General features: G+C 57.2%; 1 protein-coding gene across 3 annotated transcripts; it reads left to right on the top strand.

Annotated features, from left to right (window-relative positions):
• The first annotated feature begins 2,980 nt into the window (after window positions 1–2,980).
• ARID5A (AT-rich interaction domain 5A) lies at window positions 2,981–15,807 on the top strand. Of its 3 annotated transcripts, XM_080683819.1 has the most exons (7): window positions 3,007–3,099; window positions 10,053–10,168; window positions 12,147–12,285; window positions 12,620–12,672; window positions 13,063–13,160; window positions 13,457–13,610; window positions 14,213–15,807. In XM_080683819.1, the coding sequence occupies exons 1-7, from the start codon at window positions 3,096–3,098 to the stop codon at window positions 15,446–15,448; spliced, it is 1,800 nt and encodes a 599-aa protein (XP_080539945.1). In that variant the 5' UTR covers window positions 3,007–3,095; the 3' UTR covers window positions 15,449–15,807. The 3 variants fall into 3 exon arrangements, with proteins under 3 accessions (XP_080539947.1, XP_080539946.1, XP_080539945.1); XM_080683821.1 differs by lacking the exon at window positions 12,147–12,285 and having other exon boundaries at window positions 2,981–3,099; XM_080683820.1 differs by lacking the exons at window positions 13,063–13,160; window positions 13,457–13,610 and having other exon boundaries at window positions 2,997–3,099.
• Window positions 15,808–17,945: the final 2,138 nt, after the last annotated feature.

Here is a 17,945-nt window from a genome sequence, read left to right as displayed (position 1 = left end):
TGTATATAAGAGTAACCAACGGATGCAAAACATTGGGGGGTGAGGCATGTATGGGAGTGGGGTGGGGGGGGCAATGGTAAGATATGTACACATATAATACCTTAATAAAAAAAAATCAAGAAAAAAAAAAAGGTTAAGCACCATTTAGGGGGATTAAATAAAGATATTGTGGTAACCACACCAAGTCACACAGCCTGTCTCATTCGAGAAGCAGATGTGTTCTGAAGTGGAGGAATCTCCAAAATATACTGATGGGGGGAAAGCAAGTTGCAGAATGCAACAATTAGAATGGCATCATTTATTTTAAAATACGTACTCATAAAACAAAGTTACATATTTTTCTACACCATGGATGCATGTATTTATGAAAACACCTCAGGAAAATTCTGGAAGATTTCACCCAATCTGATAACAGTCCTTATCTCTGGGGCAGGGAGGAAACTGAATTTGGAGTGATGCCAGAGAGCAATGACTGAATGTTTTTATAGGAAGAATGCATTTATTAGTGGCATGTGGTGGTTGTGTATGTGTGTGTGTGTGTGTATTGAGACATACAGAGAGACACCAAGACATTAAGGGCCAAGGCAACTGCTCTCTAGCAGGATCTGGTGGTTGGAGGCTGGCTGTGGGCAGGAAGTAGAGGTATGTTAGTGGCTAAAGCAACGAAGTGTTTATGCTTTTAGGGAAGCAAACCAAGATGTCATTCCTAGGCGAGATTTATTGGCCGTTGTAAATTACTTTCTACTGCAAACAGTTTCCTCAGCAGACAATTACGTTTAGATTGTATTGTTCCCAGGTTGGCACAAGCAGTGTTGCCTCACTGAGGCTTTGCACAACAGTCACTATCTAAGAGTGTGCTTGGCTGTTTGTATGGCAGAATAACTCTATCCTATGTGGGATGAGCTGCTGCTGTGTAAGGTAGTGAGTTCCTCATAAGAGGGGGTATCCAATCCAGGAGGGAGGAGTTGGTCGAGACTCTGATCTGGAGGGCAGCAGCCAGGTCTCCATCCCGAACCATAGGCAATCGATCTTTATAGAATGGATGAAGGCGGGACTAGGAGTCTGTTAAGCTTTCTGATAGCATTTCATAGTAGTGTCTGCCACCACAATCTCAGCTCTCTCCGACAACTTGTAAATGGGGAAGTGGGGTGCACTATTTATCATGATCACCATTGTAATGACTGTTTGGGGCAGTTAGTAAATATCATCAGTGATGTGTCTGCTACCAAATCTATAGGTGCTGCCTCTTACAAACCAACCCATCCAACCCATTAGGAGGTAGTAGGCCACAGTGTCACCCACTCTGGGCTGAGCCTGGAGAGGTCTTCCATACTAGGGCCAGAGAGTGAGGCAAGGGCTCCAGGATCTCCAACCTGCAGCCAAGGTCCTTTGTTTAGGGTGACGGCTGGGCGGAAATAGTTGCAAACAGAGTTGGTGGGTGCCTGGGTATGAGGGCTCCTTAGCCATCTGTAATTGCAGTCTGTGCCTTGCTCCTGTATTCCAGGCCTCAGTTCCAGCTACCAACTGGACATCCACTGGCTCCCTGCTTCCTCACCAGGGCTCAGGGTTCCCCCTTATGCTCTCCTTCTCCTCCTCGGGCCATGGTCCTGATTCTATTCACAGCACTGCCAAGAGATGCCTGAGGGGAGTGGTGAAGGAGGCCTCTTCTGGAGCCGCAATGGGTGGGTGTAGCTCAGGCTCCATCACTTACCAGCTGTGCCAACTGAGCTAATGAACCTCCCAGAACCTCAGTTTACCCTATAAAATGAAGACAGTGATGGTGTGGAAGGCATAGAACTGTTGTTTCAAAACTAATCAACAAAAAATTGTGAGTGTTTGTGTTAGGAACAAAGTCCAAGTCCTAGCTGGCCACACGCTGAGACCTTAGGCTCTTTTTCAGAATTGTGGTAAAGTAAATATCACATAAAATTTACCACTTTAACCATTTTTAAGTGTACAGTTCCGTGGCATTAAGTACATTCACATTGTTGTGCAACCATCACCACCATCTGTCTCCAGAACTTTTTCATCTGGCAAAACTAAAACTATACTTATTAAACGCCCCATTTTCCCTCCACCCAGCCTCTGGCAACCACCATTCTACTATTTGTCTCTATGAATTTGACTTTAATACTTCATATAAGTGGGATCATACAGTATTTGTCCCTTTGTGTCTCGTTTATTTCACTCAGCATAATGTCTTTGAGGTTCATTCATGTTGTAGCATATGTATTCCTTTTAAAACTGAGTAATATTCCATCACATTGTCTGCAAATACTCCAGTTTACCCATTCACCCATCAGTGGACACTGGGTTGCTCCCTCTTTTGGTTTTTGTGGATGGTGCTTCGAGACCAGGGCTCTCAGACCCAAGCATCAGTTTCCTCTTCTGTGATGTGCACATGGCCAGTGCACATGTCAGGCAAGTTGTTCTCCTCAGACGGCTCAGCATCTCCTCTGGCCCCCCTCTCCCAACTAAACCTCATCCTCACTTCTCCAAGCAAGGGCCATGGCATATGTAGCTGACACGCTCTGTCTTCATGACATATGTGGACATTGGCCACCAAAGGCACGTTTCCTGTTCTAGGCATGTCTAGGACCCCACAGAGCTTTGGCAAGGACTTGCTAGTTTGGGCTGGGGTCCTTCTTGAGCTAACACTCACCACCTCTACTTCAATGTTGAGCTGGACCCAGTTCAAGTCAGTCAGCAGCACTTTGCTTATGCCGCCCACCCCGCAGTGGTCTGCTGACAGGAGGACTTTCCCAAGCCTCCAGATGTGCCTCTACAAGCAGCAGTGATTCTGAGGGTCCTGCTTTAAGGTGAGGAGCCTGGAGAGCACACTACAACTCCCAGAGTACGCCGGGCTCAGGGGGCGGCCGCTGCTCCTCGCGGAGACTCGGACCCACCAACCAGAGTCGGAGAGGGGCGGGGGTAAGTGCGGTGTTGGGGGCGGGGCGGAGCCTGCGGGGCGGAGCCGGCCGGGGCGGGGCGGGGCGGGGCGGGGCGGGACGGCGAGGCGGCCAGTGCGCCCGGAGCGTGGGGTACGGGATCTGCGCGTGTGGAGGGCTCGGCGCACCGCGGGACCTCGCGGGGCCATGGGTAAGCCGCTCGCGGCCGGCGGGAACGGGCTGGCGGCCCGCGGGGAGCGCGGGGCTGCGGCGCTGGGTCTGCCCGGGCCTCGCGGCGTGGGCGCCACCTCGGAGAGCGGAGCGGGGCTGGGGCGTGGGGACCCCGCTGGCCCCGGGACTAAGCCTGCCCGGGGCGCCAGCGCCTCCGCCCGCTCGGGAGGGAGGCCGGGTGTCGGCGCGCGCTCTTCGAAAAAGGAAAGACAAAAAGTTCTGGCGGCGGGGCTTCCCGGCCGTTTATCTCGAAACTCTTCTCGCCGTCTCCTGACCGAGACGAACAGTCCTCACGCTGTCATCCCACTTCCTGCTGCGGTTTCAATCTCGCGCTGGCCTCAGCTAATTTGTTGTGACAGCTGTCCGCGCCGTCTCTCCGCTCCCCGCCCCCGTCTGCGCCCTAATCTGCCCCCCGCCCCATCTGCTCCGGGACCCCATTTGTCCGCGCTCCCCACTGCCCCCCCTCCCACTTCCATCGCTCCCCATCTGCCCCCGCCCTCCTATCTGCCCCCGCCCGGGCCTCCCACCTGCCCCCCTCCCTCCCCCACCCCCCGCCCCCCCTACCCGCCAGCCCCAGTTCTCAGAACCCGCCGCGCGGCCGGGAAAGGCTCGGGTCCGAGGCGCGCTGCCCGCCGCGCCCGCCGTTTCCTGAAAGTGACGCTGCGCGGGTTTTGAAGAACTCGCTCGGCGCACTTTGAAGAATCGCTGGTTCCTCTTTCCGCCGGGCCGCGCGGGTCCCCGGCGCTCGCCTGCTCGCCCACCCTTTCTCTCGCTTTCCTCTCGCTTTCCCCTTTCCTGTCCGGGGCTCCCTTCGGCCTCCCGTCCACCCTCCTTGTCCCCGCGGCGGCCAGGGGGTCGCCGCCCTCCGCTCTCCTGTTCTCTCTCGTCTTTACCCCCCTCGGGTCTCCAGAGGGAAAGGCTGCTGGGAGGGATCGGGTTCCTCCGCTGCGTCAAGGGGCGCCACCTACACCCCCAATCCTGCAGACCCCCGAGGGCTCCGGGTGCGGGTCGGAGGCGCCGCGCTGGCCAGGCCTGCGTCCCTTTGCGGAGTCGTCGGCCGGCGGGGAACCGACATTTCTTAGCACCGTGCGCCTGCAGGACACGGGAGGGGTGGGCGATGGCGGCCAGAAGGTCGGCCCGTGGAGTTCCAGAGTCTGTGCGAGCCCGGGGACCCGTCGCTGTTAGGAACTTGGAGTCGCAGAGGTCACTCCAAGGCCTCGAAGAGACACCCCTCCTTTGATTTAGCCTGGAGAGGAGGACAGCACCCGCCCCCCACCAAAACTGCCCCTCCCTCCCCTGTCTCCTGGTGGGAGACCGGCTGGCTGGGATAGTCCGGGCTCCCGCCTGGTTCCCGCACCTCCCGCGGGGTCAGGCTGTGCCTGTCCTGTTGGCCACGACTTGACATGCCCCTGGCCTGGCTGCTCTGGTTCTCGCGGGCACAGGAAACAGGTCGGGGCTGGAGCTGCAACTGTTCTCATCAGATGTCACTCAGACGGGGCGACAGGGGCATAGGGATGCAGCCCTGTCCAGGAATAGGGCCCCAGGATATGGCAGAGCTGCTAAGAGGGGCCCCGTCCTGATGGGGCCTGGAAGGTGGTCCACATTCGGTGCCCCACGCCCCTCCTTGTATACTCTCCAGGCTGTCTTGCTGGAGACAGCAGCTGGGACACTGAGGCAAGGCTGTGGCAGAAGCTGCACGCTGAGCCTTCGGGGTCCATGTCCAGCTGTCTGTCCTCAGTGCTGGCTGGAGAGCAGCCCTCCAGAAACTGCCCCCTGGAGCAGTGCCACACAGGACTCTGCCAGGCAGCCACTCCTGGGCCACGCAGTGGACTGGCTGCTTCAAAGGCTGCCTTTCTTTGTATGGGCTCCAGCTGAAGCTAAGAAGGACAAGCCACACATCTCAGAAGGGGTGGGGCCATGTCTGCTGGCTGTTGTTTAGGCTGCTGGTACCATTATTAAGTTGACACAGTGCTCTCAGTAGGTGACTTTTCATGAAAGGAAGTGTCACTTCCATCACACCAAGTGTGAATTGGGTGGGGCTGGAGCGGGAGGGATAGGGGGGTTGGGCAGAGGTAGTGTGGCCTGGCACTGACTGGTTGGATGGCCTTGAACTTGTCACAGCCCAAGCCCCTCTCTGGGCATCAGCAGTGTCTGTGATCATATGGCTCGTGCTGGTCTCTGGGGCTGATGTCTGTGGAGCACTGGTCCTGCCATACACTGCTCTGGGCCGTGGAACATGGGGAGCAAGTAGGACACAGACCTCAAACCTCACAGAGGGGTGTCACACTCATGCACACATGCATTCACACTCATGCACACATGCACTCACACACAGTTGCATAGTTACACATGTACACACATTTATACACAATATCCACTATACACTCTCATGGTCACATTCATACACACATTCTCACATGCACATTCTCATACACTCACACTGAACGTGACACATGCACTCTCACATGCACATCCACGCTCTCACAAGCTCACACACACGGTTGGCTGTAGTTTGTGGGGAAGCTGATTTCTCACTTTGTTCTGCTCAGCACCGTGGGCCTCTGGAGTCTAGAACAGCCACTTTATAGGTGGGGACACCAAGACACAGAAGCTGTGACTGGCTTGATAAAGATGTACCTATATGGTGGCAGAGTCCCCTCCCCATCACTCCTCTGCACCTCATCTGATTTCAGCTCTTGTCAGCACATTACAGGATGATGTCATGGGAGGCTGCAGACTGCTCAAGGATGCAGGCAACTTTGTACCCCTGAGCACAGATAAGGAACTTGGGTCTCCCTGCTCCTGTTAACAAAAACCTCCCGACCTCAGGGTTCAGTGTCTTGGGACAGTCCAACTGCTCTGGTTCTGAATCCCACCTGTGCTGCTAATAAGCTGTGTGCCCCAGGCAAGTTACTGAGACTTTCTGAGCCTTAGGTATTCTGTCTGTAAAAAGGGAAAATATCCACTGGTGGCTGGGAATATTTGTGAGGTCATGTGCCAGAAGGCCTAGTGCCAGGCCGGCCAGGGCACTGACGAGTTGCCGGAACGCAGAGCGTGGAAAGGGAGGAGGGAATGGCTGTAGGGAGCACTCTCTGTTGGAGTCAGAGGCTGAAACCAACTTCTGCACGGCTGTGGGTTTAGGTTCTGGGATGAACCTAACTCAGATTCCTAACACAGGAAGGGTCTTGAGCAATCCCCTGCCCAGTGAGGCCAGGTTCATCTGGCCCAGCCTTCCTCTGTCCTCTTCTCAACTGGGAAGCGAGGGGTGTCGGGGTCTGTGGAGCCAAGTCCTACCCTCGATTATCAAGGCTTTCCTCACACTAGCATCTCGCTTCAAAAAATGGGAGGAATACGCTTAAAAGGAAGGACACACAGGGCCTTTTACAAGGACTATCTGAGGCCCGCTAAGGGAGACCTGCCTCTGGGTCCTGAAAAGGAAGAGGCAACACCCAAAGGTGTTGCTTCTTCTCAAAGTTATTTCTAGAGTTAAATGCAATTCCATCAAAACCCAGTGGGTATTGTATTTTTCTTAAGGGAATATGACAAAATTATCCTAAAGTTCAGATGGAACCTTTTGTAAACAGAAGGATAATGCCGGGGACATGCCCTCTGGATAGTAAGTGGTTTCACCAAGCCACAAAAATGACAACAGTGTGCACGGGTCCCAGCATTCCACAGTCAATGGGACAAAATCGAAAGCCCAAACCTGTCCCAGGTGTCCTCCCTGGAAGCCTTTAGATCGTGGGAAAAGCAGCATTTCAAATTATTGGGGGGAAGGATGTCACTCAGTCACTACTGGGACCACCTAACCAGTGGGGAGAGGACTATGGTTAGGTCCCGCTTTCATACCTTATAGATTCCAGTGTATTCAAAGTAAACAGTGAGGCCACCATTACCATTATTGTCATTATTGCTTCCTGGTGGAAAAAGCAGGGTCCGAACACCATTCTTGTGGGGAGCGGGGCTGTGGTCCTTGAATCTGCCTCCTCTGTTACAATAGGGCATCGAGTTTTGTGCTCAGAGGGGTCTGTGCCTGTTACAAGCTCAGAGCAAGACAGCCATGCAGTGGCTCCATGGCCACAGCGTCCCTCAGGGCAGGTGGGCTCTGCCTCTGCAGGCGGGATGTGGCTGGGAGACCCATGGCCCTGCATTGGGAAGTGTGAGAACTGGAAGCTGGGCAGGTAGGAGGGCTTGCCCATCACCCTGGCAGGGGAGTTTAAACTTATTTTTTGCAGCAGAACTCTTTTTGCAAATGCAGATTTCCTGGAGCCCTGGTCTACAAATGACTGGGAAGGAAGTGATTAGGGCAGCCAGCCAGGGCCAGGCACCCTGGACTCTCCCTCCACCATCCAAGGCTGTGGCAGCCACAGCCGGGCCCTGCCAGGAAGGCAGACATACAGGCCCTGGTTGGGGGAGAATGGAGGCTGAGTTCATGTGGGGACTCAGCTGGACACAGAGGTGAAGAGAGTCCCTTTGTGGCTCTCGGCAGGCACTCTATCCCTTTGCTGCCTGAGATTGAACAGCTCAGGTTGGTGACCTCCTTTCCAGGTAACCGGAGCACCCGCCTCCAGGTGTCTTTCTGAGTGTGGCCCAGGCAGAGCACCAACACTGAACACCAAAGAGGGGACTAGAGATCCTCTGGCCAGGGGGCTCAACCTGGCTGCCCACCCCCCTGGGTCCCCTGGGGAGCTTTAAACTCTGATGCCCCCAGCAGGACCTTAAATCAAACAGGTGGGGGTGGGCAGACAGGCATGAGTGTCTTTAGAATGAGCCCCAGGTGATTCTAACAGGCCCTGTTCCCACCAACCGTTTCTCTGAGACCAGGGCAGTGACTGGCCAGGGTCACATAGCCAACTGCAGGAGGCTCCCGTGAGAAGCCCAGGCCCCAGGACAGATGGGAGGGGCCTGTGATGCTGAGGATCTGAGCCTGCAGGACAGAAGGGAGAGGACGGGAAAGCAGAGTGGAGAGGCGGAGGGGAAAGGAGAGAAGCTGCTGGCAGCCGTGCTCCCGTGACGGGGAGACTTTGGGAATTCACGAACAGCTGGCGGAGGACTTGAATCAGGAGGGAAGACAGGCACAGACTTGCCTAAGGAAAAGTATCAGTCTGGGGGCGTCATTGTTGTTGTTTAATCCTCACCCGATATGTTTAGAGAGAGGAAAGGAGAGAGAGAAACATCAATGTGAGAGAGAAACATCAATTGGTTGCCTCCCATAAGAACCCTGATGGAGGATCAAACCTGCAACCTGGGTATGTGCCCCAACTGGGAATTGAGCCCACAACCTTTTTATTTTAAAATATTTTTAAAATCATTATATCTTATTGACTTTAAAGAGAGAGGAAGGGAAGGGGATAAAGAGATAGAAACATCGATGGGAGAGAAACACAGACTGGCTGCCTCCTGCATGCCCAGTAGGGGGGATGGGGCCACAACCCTGGCATGTGTCCTGACCAGGAATCAAACCCATGACCTCTTGTTTCATGGGTCGATACTCAACCACCGAGCCACCTGGCCAGGGCTAGGGTGGGAGTGTCATTGTTAGCAACTGGTTGTTTCTGGAGATTAGCCCTGTCTCTGGTGGTCAGAAACCAGCCTGAGGGGATGTCTGTGTCTCTTTCTGACAAGCAGTAGGACTGGTGTCTTTCCCAGGCTTAGTGAGGCTCCTCCTCAGGGCTTTGCAAACGTTGGTGGTAACCACAGCAGCCACAGTGGTGGCCAGGTCAGTGGTGGATGGGGGTCAGTCAGACCTTGTCTGAATTCTGGTTTCCCTCTCCGGCTTCAGCTTTCCCCTCTTTAAAATACGATTCCTTCTGGGACTGAATGAGAGAGCCAGGGGTCACAGAGCCGAGGACCCACGCAGCGTGAATGACGGCAGGCATAAGGCATAGTGGCCCTTCGGTGAACAGCTACTGGAGGGGACAGCATCCAGTGGCCAAAGGTTCTAATAGCATGTGCTTCTGGGGGCCCCGGCCTCGTGGGCCATGTTGGTGGGGGTCTGTTGTTAAGGAGATGTGCTAGCCTCACAGGTTCCCAGCAGTCCCTGGAGCGAACCAGGACTATGGATCAGTTCATATTAGAGTAACGAAAAGAAAAAAAGGAAAGGAAAAAAAGGAAGGAAGGGTGGTCAAAAGATGTGGCTTCCTGGTCTTGGGTCTGCTGCCAGCCTGCCACGTGGTTCGGGGCAGTTTCCATGGCGGTGTTTTGGCAGTGGCAGGGGTATTGAGGTTTGCACCCGTCAGCGCATGGCTGTCCTGAGTGAAGGGTCCGTGGCTCCCCCCTGCATTCACCCTCACTGGCCGCCAGGCGACAGTTAGGACAGTGGTGAGGAGTGAGGAGTGAGGAGGCCAGACAGAAGCAGGAGACTGTGCTTGGCTGGGAAGGGCCATGCAGAGGAAGTGATTATCGGGGAACTGAAGGGTCACCAGACCCTTGCAGGTGGGGAAAGGAGGGGCACCTGCAGATGCTCAGGGAAAGGCCCAATGCATCACAAACGGGAACTTACTCTTTCCTGAATTATTCCTGGAGGACTACGGGCCCAGCACCCCTGTGATGCTTTGGGGGCCCACACACATGGCAGCTCAGCGGCTTTCCCAGGTCAGCTGAGCTGCTGGGACAACCTCCGGCCTGCATGTGGGGCAGACCTTGAAGACAGGTTTCCCCAGTGCCGGGGCCCAGCCTCTCCGACTCGATCCCCAGCTGGTTAGGGTTTCTTTCGGAGGTGTGGGGGGATATGGAACAAGAAAGGACAAGTGGCAGGTGTCTGATGGGGGTGAACCCGGGAGAGCAGAGGGTCAGCCGAGGAGGGAGAGGACCCTCCCCTCCTGGCCCCTTCAGATCCGGCGCCTCCCCAGGGAGCCTGCCCTCACCTCCTGTTCCTCCCTGCCTGCATCTCATGTGTCCCCTCCCCTCTCCCTCTTCTTCCTCTCCTCACAGCATCTCCTGCTGAAGGGAAAAGGAAACAGTCAGAGGGGGATGACCCCCTAGACACACCTGTGTCCCCTCAACCCGATGGTGAGCACAGCAGGAGCCAGAGCCAAATCCAGCTGGAGGTGAGTTAGGTGATTCCCCGGGGTCCTTTCCAGGTGAACTTGGAGACCCCCAAGTTCTCAGGAGGGAGATGTGTTCCCTCCCCCAATGCTGCAGAGCAAGGAGAAGGGCCCGGCCCTGCTCTGGGAGGCGTGGGAGCCAGGCAGGCAGGAGGGCTCGCCCTCACCAGGGTGATTGTCAGGCTTCTTTTTCATAGTGGAACCCTGTGTCAAACGAAGCTTGCCTGGAGCTCTGATCAGACGACAGATAAAAGCACTGTCCTACCATGTAAAACTGCATTTACCCCCACCCATCCACCCACACGTATAACGTGGACACGACATCACTGGGTGAGGTCAGGGAGGCTGAGGAGCTGTGGGGACACTGCAGAGGGGCCAGTTCGGCACCCACTCATCTCGGCTGTTTGCGTTGGTGGCAGGCGGGAGTGAAAATCCTAATCCATGTAGAAAAGTGGTCACAGTTTAATGGCCTGCGTAGAGTTCAGAGAAGCACAAATGCATGTGACGAGCTTCTTTCTGGGGCAGCACCACCCAGAGCCTTGGTCTCCAGTATGTTAGTTTCATAGGTAACGCGTGAGCTTGTGTGTTTTTATCAAGAACATGGAAACGGTGCCGAAACCGGTTTGGCTCAGTGGATAGAGCATTGGCCTGCGGACTGAAAGGTCCCGGGTTCGATTCCGGTCAAGGGCATGTACCTTGGTTGCAGGCACATCCCCAGTGGGAGGTGTGCAGGAGGCAGCTGATCGATGTTTCTCTCTCATCGATGTTTCTAGCTCTCTATCTCTCTCCCTTCCTCTCTGTGAAATATCAATAAAATATATTTAAAAAAAAAAAAAAAAGAACATGGAAACGGCACTTGGTGGAGTATCTGGGGAACGCATGGCTCTCTGTGCTGTTCCAGGTCCTTCTGGTATTTGGGGCCTCCTACCCACGACCTGGGAACTTCTGTTCCCTGAGCCCTCAGCCCCAGCCCAACCGTACCCCCCGCCCTGAGCCACTAGCCAGATGCACAGCACCAGTAGAAACTGCACCTCTGAGAGCAGAAGCCAAAAGTCCTGTGCATTCGACAGTGTGCCAGGAACCCAGGAGGCGGCTCCTCCTCCCTGAGGTCAGCACAGACTGGTGGGTCAGGGAGGGAGGCACCATGGCAAAGGCTGGCTGGGCACAGGCCCGGCTAAGCAGCCCCCAGTGCCGGAAAGCACAAGCACCTTTGTTCTTTTACCTTTTTTTATTTTTAATCCTCACCCAGTATGTTTATTGATTTTAGAGAAAGGAGAGTGGGGGAGAGAAACATTAAGCTGCTGCCTCCTGTATGCACATCCTTTGGGTGTACGGGACGATGCTCCAACCAACTGAGCCACCCAGCCAAGGCTGCTCCTTCAGCTTTGACCCCTGGGGCCATTTGGGGGCCTAGAGACACAAGCCTGTCTCCAGGAACTCAGTCTGGTAGAGGAGCTGAGACATAGATGTAACCGATTTAAAGCCAGATAAAGAGGTGATCTGGCCTGACCAGCCTGGCTCAGTGGTTGAGCATCGACCTATGAACCAGGAGGTCATGGTTAGATTCCAAGTCAGGGCACATGCCGAGTTGTGGGCTTGATCCCCAGTGTGGGGCGTGCAGGAGGCAGCTGATCCATGATTCTCTCTCATCATTGATGTTTCTATCTCTCTCTCCTCCCTTCCTCTCTGAAATCAATAAAAATACACGGTTTTTAAAAAGACAGAGGTGACCTGTGCCTGGAGAGAGGCCTGGAGAAGGTGCGAGGCTACGGCCATCTCAGGAGCCAGCCTCCATGGACCTGGCCTGGGGTTGGGGACAGCAGCATCTCTCTGGCACCAGAACAATCATCCAGCCCGAGCAATAGGCTGGCTGCTAGGGGCCTGCTCCCTCCTGTGGGACCTGGGGTTGGAGCCCAGTGGTTCAGCCTGTTCCCAGCCACCCACCGGGGGCTGATCCCTATACCTCCTGCTCTTTCCCTAGGACTGCCCTGAGACAGGCGGGGAGCGGGAGGAGGCGCAGGAGCGGGAGGAGGAGCAGGCCTTCCTGGTCAGCCTCTACAAGTTCATGAAGGAGCGACACACGCCCATCGAGAGAGTGCCCCATCTTGGCTTCAAGCAGAGTGCGTCCCTGGGGTGCAGGCAGGGAGGGCGGGCCCGGTAGGGGACCCCAGCTAGGCAGGGCGTTGGGGCAGGCATCTCCACTCTGGTGACCCTGACACTACCAGCCCACAGGGTTACATATAAGGTACCCCCTTCCTGTGCTGGGCTGGCAACGGGCGGGGCTGGATCTCCACCCTCACTGGCCACTGGGCAGCAGTGCCCAGGGCCCGCCCAGCCTGCTGTCCATCGCAGTGGCCCTGGTTCTGTGCCTGCCTGACAGGGCCATGGGAATGGGCTGCGGGCCGCCCCTCCTGTGGCAGAGACTGACAGCGCCCTCCCCTCTCTTTTCTCCAGTTAACCTGTGGAAGATCTACAAGGCTGTGGAGAAGCTGGGGGCCTATGAGATGGTAAGGAAGGCACCTCTGAGTCCTCAGCAGGCTGGTCTCCCGCACATCCCAGCTGTACCCAGGGGCAGCTGGGAAAGAGGACGAGCCCAGTGGAGCTGCCCTTGCCTCCAGACAGGAGGAGGCAGGGCCCGGGTCCTGCCCCTCTCCAGCGCCCCTACATGCAGAGGGAGGGAGAGGGCTCGCCTTGCCCGCTGGTACTTTGCTGCTCAAAGCAAGTTTCCTCTTTGCCCATCTGTTCTGCCTTCGTGAGCTCGGGAAGCTGCTTGGGCCAGCAGTCCCGTGGCAGGGGTGGGGGATGGGGTGCTGGCCTGCCGCCAGATGAGCCCCTCCAGTAACCTCAACCTGGCCCCACTGCTAGCGGGCACCCTGCCTCACCTGGTGCCCTTGCAGGTGACCGGCCGCCGCCTCTGGAAGAACGTGTATGACGAGCTGGGGGGCAGCCCAGGCAGCACCAGCGCGGCCACGTGCACTCGGCGCCACTACGAGAGGTGCGGCTGGGGCTGTTCCAGGACGGCCCTGCCCTCCCAGGGGTGTGGTGCAGGAGTGGAGTGCCTGAGAATATACTGTGGACAGGGGTGGGGCAGGATGAGCAGTGGGGTGTGGGGCATACGCCCTGCCACTCAGGGGAGCCCCTGCCGGCAGCCAGGCTGCAGGCCTCCCGGGCAAGCAGGAAGAGGAGGCCCTGGCTGCCTGCACTGTCCACAGAAGTGTGCGAGGCTGTAGGAGGAACAAGGCGGGTGCCTGCCGGTCCTGGCCTCCTGGTGGACGTGCCGCTCCTCCTCAGGCTGGTCCTCCCATACGTGCGGCACCTGAAGGGGGAGGATGACAAGCCCCTGCCCCCCTCCAAGCCCAGGAAGCAATACAAGATGGCCAAGGAGCCTCGAGGGGACGACGGGGCCACTGAGAGGCTGAAGGCCAAGGAGGAGCAGCTGGGTCAGGTGAGCCCCGAGCCCCAGGGCCACCAGGTGAGCCAGGGCCTCCCTGTCCTGCCTCTCAGCTGCCCCCTCCCAGCCCCCCCACTTTGGCATGGCCGCACAGCTCCCTGCCCAGGACACCGAATCTGTTGGTGTAAGTTCTATTTGAGGCCCATGGGGTCTGACTCCAAACTCCACTCTCTGGGTCCTGTGTCCGGACACCAGGCTGCGTCCATTCTGAGACCCGGGCATCTTTTGAAAACGTAAGAGCCCTGGCTGGTCTGACTCAGTGATTAGAGGGTCAGCCCACGGAATGAAGGGTCTCAGGGTTGATTCCGGTCAAGGGCACGTACCTCAGTTGCAGGCTCGATCCCCAGCCCCGGTTGGGGCGCCTGTTGGAGGCAACCAGTTCATGTGTCTCTCTAACACTGATGTTTCTCTCTCTCTGTCTCCCCCTCCCTTACTCTCTGAAAATCAATGGAAAAAATAGCCACAGGTGAGGATTAACAGAACAACAAAGAAGTGGTCCACAGAGGCTGCTGGTACCCCGGGCCCTGCTGGCACCACTCGCCCAGCGCAGATGCGTGGCTCACGCCCAGCCTGAGGCCTCCCTTTTCTCATTTTAGATGATGCCAGGAAAGACCAAGATTGACCCCATCGACCTGGTGAGGCCCCCCAGCCAGGAGCCACTGCAGGACAGAACCGAACAGCCAGGCCCAGCTCCCGGGCCCTCTCTGCCCTTCGTGGGTGCCAGCGGCTGCCCTGAGGCATACAAGCGGCTCCTGTCCAGTTTTTACTGCAAAGAGACACATGGCATCATGTCACCACTGGCCAAAAAGAAGCTCCTGGCCCAGGTGAGCAAGGCGGAGGCCTTGCAGTGCCAGGCAGAGAGCTGTCGCCATGGGGCAGGCAGCCCTAATGGGGAGCCCCAGGTGTCCCCAGCTGCTCGCCCCCCAGATAGTCCCCGGAGCCCAGGAGGGTCACCTGAGAACCACAGACACCAGCTGGCCCCTCAGGAGGGATCACAGGGCCCTGGTGGCAGCCTCAGGGAGGAGGCTCAGGCGGGCCCCCACCCGCCAGCCCCCACCTTCACCGGCTGTTTCCACGCCTACCCCACCAAGGTGCTCAAGCCCATCAGCCAGCACCCCCGGGACTTCTTTCCCCATCTCAAAGATGGGGTGCTCTTGGGGTCCCCTGGCAAAGAGGAGGGGCTGCCAGTCAAAGAGTCGGCGCTGGTTTGGGGCGGGGATGTCAACCGTCCCTCTGCATTCCACAGAGGTGGCTCCAGAAAAGGCAGCCTCTGCCCCAGGCCCAAAGCCTGCTGGGTGTCCCCCATGGCCAAGGTTTCTGCCGAGAGCCCCGTGCCCCTGCCCGCTTTCCCTGGCAGCCCAGGCCTCAGCAAGCGCAGCCGGGAGGAAGAGGGCTTTGTCCCTGGCAGCAAAAAACTGCAGGCAGTGCCTCCCTTTCTCAAGGAGGTGGATGCCAAGGAGTGTGGGGCCAAGTCTGTGGGACCTGGCTTGGCTGTCTCCTGCTTGCTGGGCCCAGCCCTGGGGCCTGCCCTCCCAGAGGCCTACAGGGGCACCATGATGCGCTGTCCACTGAACTTCACCAGCACCCCGGACCCCTTAAAGGGCCAGGCTACATTCCCCTTTAGCCCCCTGGTCATCCCAGCCTTCCCGGCTCACTTCCTGGCCACTACAGCCCCCTCGCCCATGGCCGCTGGCCTTATGCACTTCTCCCCAGCACCTTTCGACAGTGCCCTCCGCCACAGACATTGCCCAGCCTCATCTGCATGGCACATGCCACCTGCCACAACCTATGCAGCACCCCACTTCTCTTTCCACCTTAATACCAAGCTGTAGGTTGGAGCCCACAGCTCTGCGCTACACTGTGGAGTCTGATGCAGCCTGAGATGCCAGGGGGCTTCCAGCCCATTCCTCAGGAGAGCTTGGCTGTGCCCAATGCAAGAACGGGCCCAGCCGTGGAGGGCAGCCTGGCCCAGGGGTGGCAGTGGGGTTTGTCTCGGTAGCCTGGGGACGGGGGGGGGGGGGGGTCCAGTTGTAGAAAGGCCTTAGGAGAAGCTGGTGCAGGGCAGAGCTGGCAGCACCCCGCTGGACCCCAGAGCGGAGGCCAAGAATAGGGTGAGGGGCTGAGAAGCCAGCTAGTAGCTTGAGGCATCCAGATACCCACAGAAAATCCAATAAAATGCCCGTGTGAATCCACTGCCCTGAGGTGTACATGGCGTGACTTCTCAAGGGCTGGTGAGGCAGAGACGTGTTTGTGGGTGGGGCTGCCAGTGGGAAGGCAGTGCCCCTCTTGGGCAGGGAGGTGGACACCGGGGTAGCAGATTCCTGACTTCTGGCCTCAGATTGGTCAATGGGTGGCCTTTCCTAGCTCCCCTGGAACTCACCCTGCCCTCTGGGGTGCTTACAACCTCAGACCTTGGAGGGGCAGTTAGTGTGACCACCCCTTAGTTGTCAGGTGAGAAGGCCAGGAATACAAGACCACTAAGTATGACAAACCTGGACAGGGCACACAACATGTCTGGCAGCAGGGGGTGGCTGCCAGGGCTGAAGGCCATCCTGCCCAGCCTCCAACTCAAGTAGCTCAGACGGCACAGGTGAGGCACCTGCCCTCCAAGCTGGGGATGGCGACGGGGAAGCTGGGGGGGATGGGCACCGCTGTTGGGAACACTCTCAGGCTCTGCAGGGGGGAACGTCCCAATTCTCCGACCCCTCCTGGGAGCTGCCGGATGCCAGTTCAGGTACCTGTGAGTAGTTGCGTGAGCTCCAGCTCCCACACACACCCATGTAATGCCTACCTCTCCAAGCCTCTGGAGTCTCAGTGGTTGAGAAAGAGGGGTGCTGGGTCAAGTCCCCTGGTAAGGAGCAGTGTGAGAGCTACCTGTTGTGTGCAGGGTCCCCTTCATCTGCAAAGCCACGGCAGCCTCTGGTGGTGTCCACTGGCGGTGGTACTTGGGTACAGGCTTCTCAGAGCTGTTGTAGCGGCGCCCTCTAGAGGCTGCTCTGGGGATTACACATATCCGCTTGGAGCTGGACACAGTACTGTGCCTTGCTTGGGTGTCAGCAAGTGCCCAGGGCTAAATGTGAGCGTGCTGCCTCGAAAACCTCCGTGCACTGTGCCCTGCAGCTCCACTATGCACGATTTCCTTCTCACAATCCCGGAGAAGGGACTGACCTCATTTACAAATGGGGAAACAGCCCTGAGCTCTGGAACTTCAGGCACTGCGCTGGGCTGAGCGGAAGAGCTCTGGCTCCTGAGGCTGTGTATATAGAGCCTTTCAGCTCTCAGAGTGAGCTGGGAGCAGACGAGGGGCCTGGCCTGGCCTAACAAGAGCCCTGAACTTGTTGGGTGGGACTAGTTGCTGGGGTGCGGGCAGGGACCACTCACAGCGACGCGCAGGCAGTGTATTTGGGTGCAGGTGGGGTGCGAACTCCCCTGGCGGTGCTTTGGTTTTCCTGGTGAGGATGGGGACCAGGAGTTGATGGGTGGGAGTGGGGGGAGGGGAACAAAAGCTCTGGAGAGAGGGAGAAGGCTGCACTGGGCAGCGCCCTGGGGTTTCTGGGAAGCACCAGTTCTACTTGATTGAGGTTAGTGGCATCAGTTCCGCTGAGACTGGCAGCGGTGAGGCCTTCTCCTGGCCACCTTGGGTGTGACATTGGAGAGGATTCATGCGCGTGGGGGGGGGGGGGGCTGTGCTGGGAGTGTCCAGGAAGCAAGAGGGGGAACAGGTGCTGAGGTGACGCAAGAGTGATAGCAGTGGGCCATGGGGTTGAGGCTGGGTGAGGAGAGGTGAGGACAGGGAGTGAGGGACCCAGGCAGGTGGTGAGTGGGGGGTGGGGATGGAGGGAAGACCGTCATTGGAGGAGAGGAGGTCAAGGAGTCAAGATGTGGAAGCCTTGAGATCAGCACACACAAGACAGCAATCTGCAAGACTGGGGAGGAGGGACTTGCGGGTCCACCCATGACAGAGGCCTGACCTTCAGAGTGGGAGCCACAGGGTCTGGACGCAGTGGGTGGCTCAGCCCTCAGGGTGGTGTGGAGAGAGGCCCACCCGAGAGGGGCGGCAGGGGAGGGGTCTTGGTGGGCACAGCGAGGCTGGCAATGGGAGGGAGAGGAAGGGGCAGGTGGGCCCCCCATAGGTGAGAGATTTGCGTGGCTCAGGGAGGATTTAGGCTTAAGACGTATTAGGCCTGAAGATGTATTTGGTTTGACCCATGTGATTTTTTTAAAGTTTCTGTAACGTTGCCAGCACTTAAAAGATCACACATTAAAATTTGGATATTGGGCTTCTCTTTAAAAACCAGAATTTCTGGCCACGTGGTACGACTGCCTGGA

This window comes from Plecotus auritus, assembly GCF_963455305.1.
Source record: "Plecotus auritus genome assembly, chromosome: 8".
Taxonomy (NCBI): domain Eukaryota; kingdom Metazoa; phylum Chordata; class Mammalia; order Chiroptera; family Vespertilionidae; genus Plecotus; species Plecotus auritus.
This window is presented reverse-complemented; position numbering and strand designations above follow the sequence as displayed.

What these genes read in the sequence shown, in the direction of transcription:
- ARID5A (XM_080683819.1), top strand. An exon ending in AGCTGGGGGCCTATGAGATG is followed by an intron (nt 12,673 to 13,062) that starts GTAAGGAAGGCA and finishes GTGCCCTTGCAG; the next exon opens with GTGACCGGCCGCCGCCTCTG. An exon ending in AGGAGGAGCAGCTGGGTCAG is followed by an intron (nt 13,611 to 14,212) that starts GTGAGCCCCGAG and finishes TTCTCATTTTAG; the next exon opens with ATGATGCCAGGAAAGACCAA.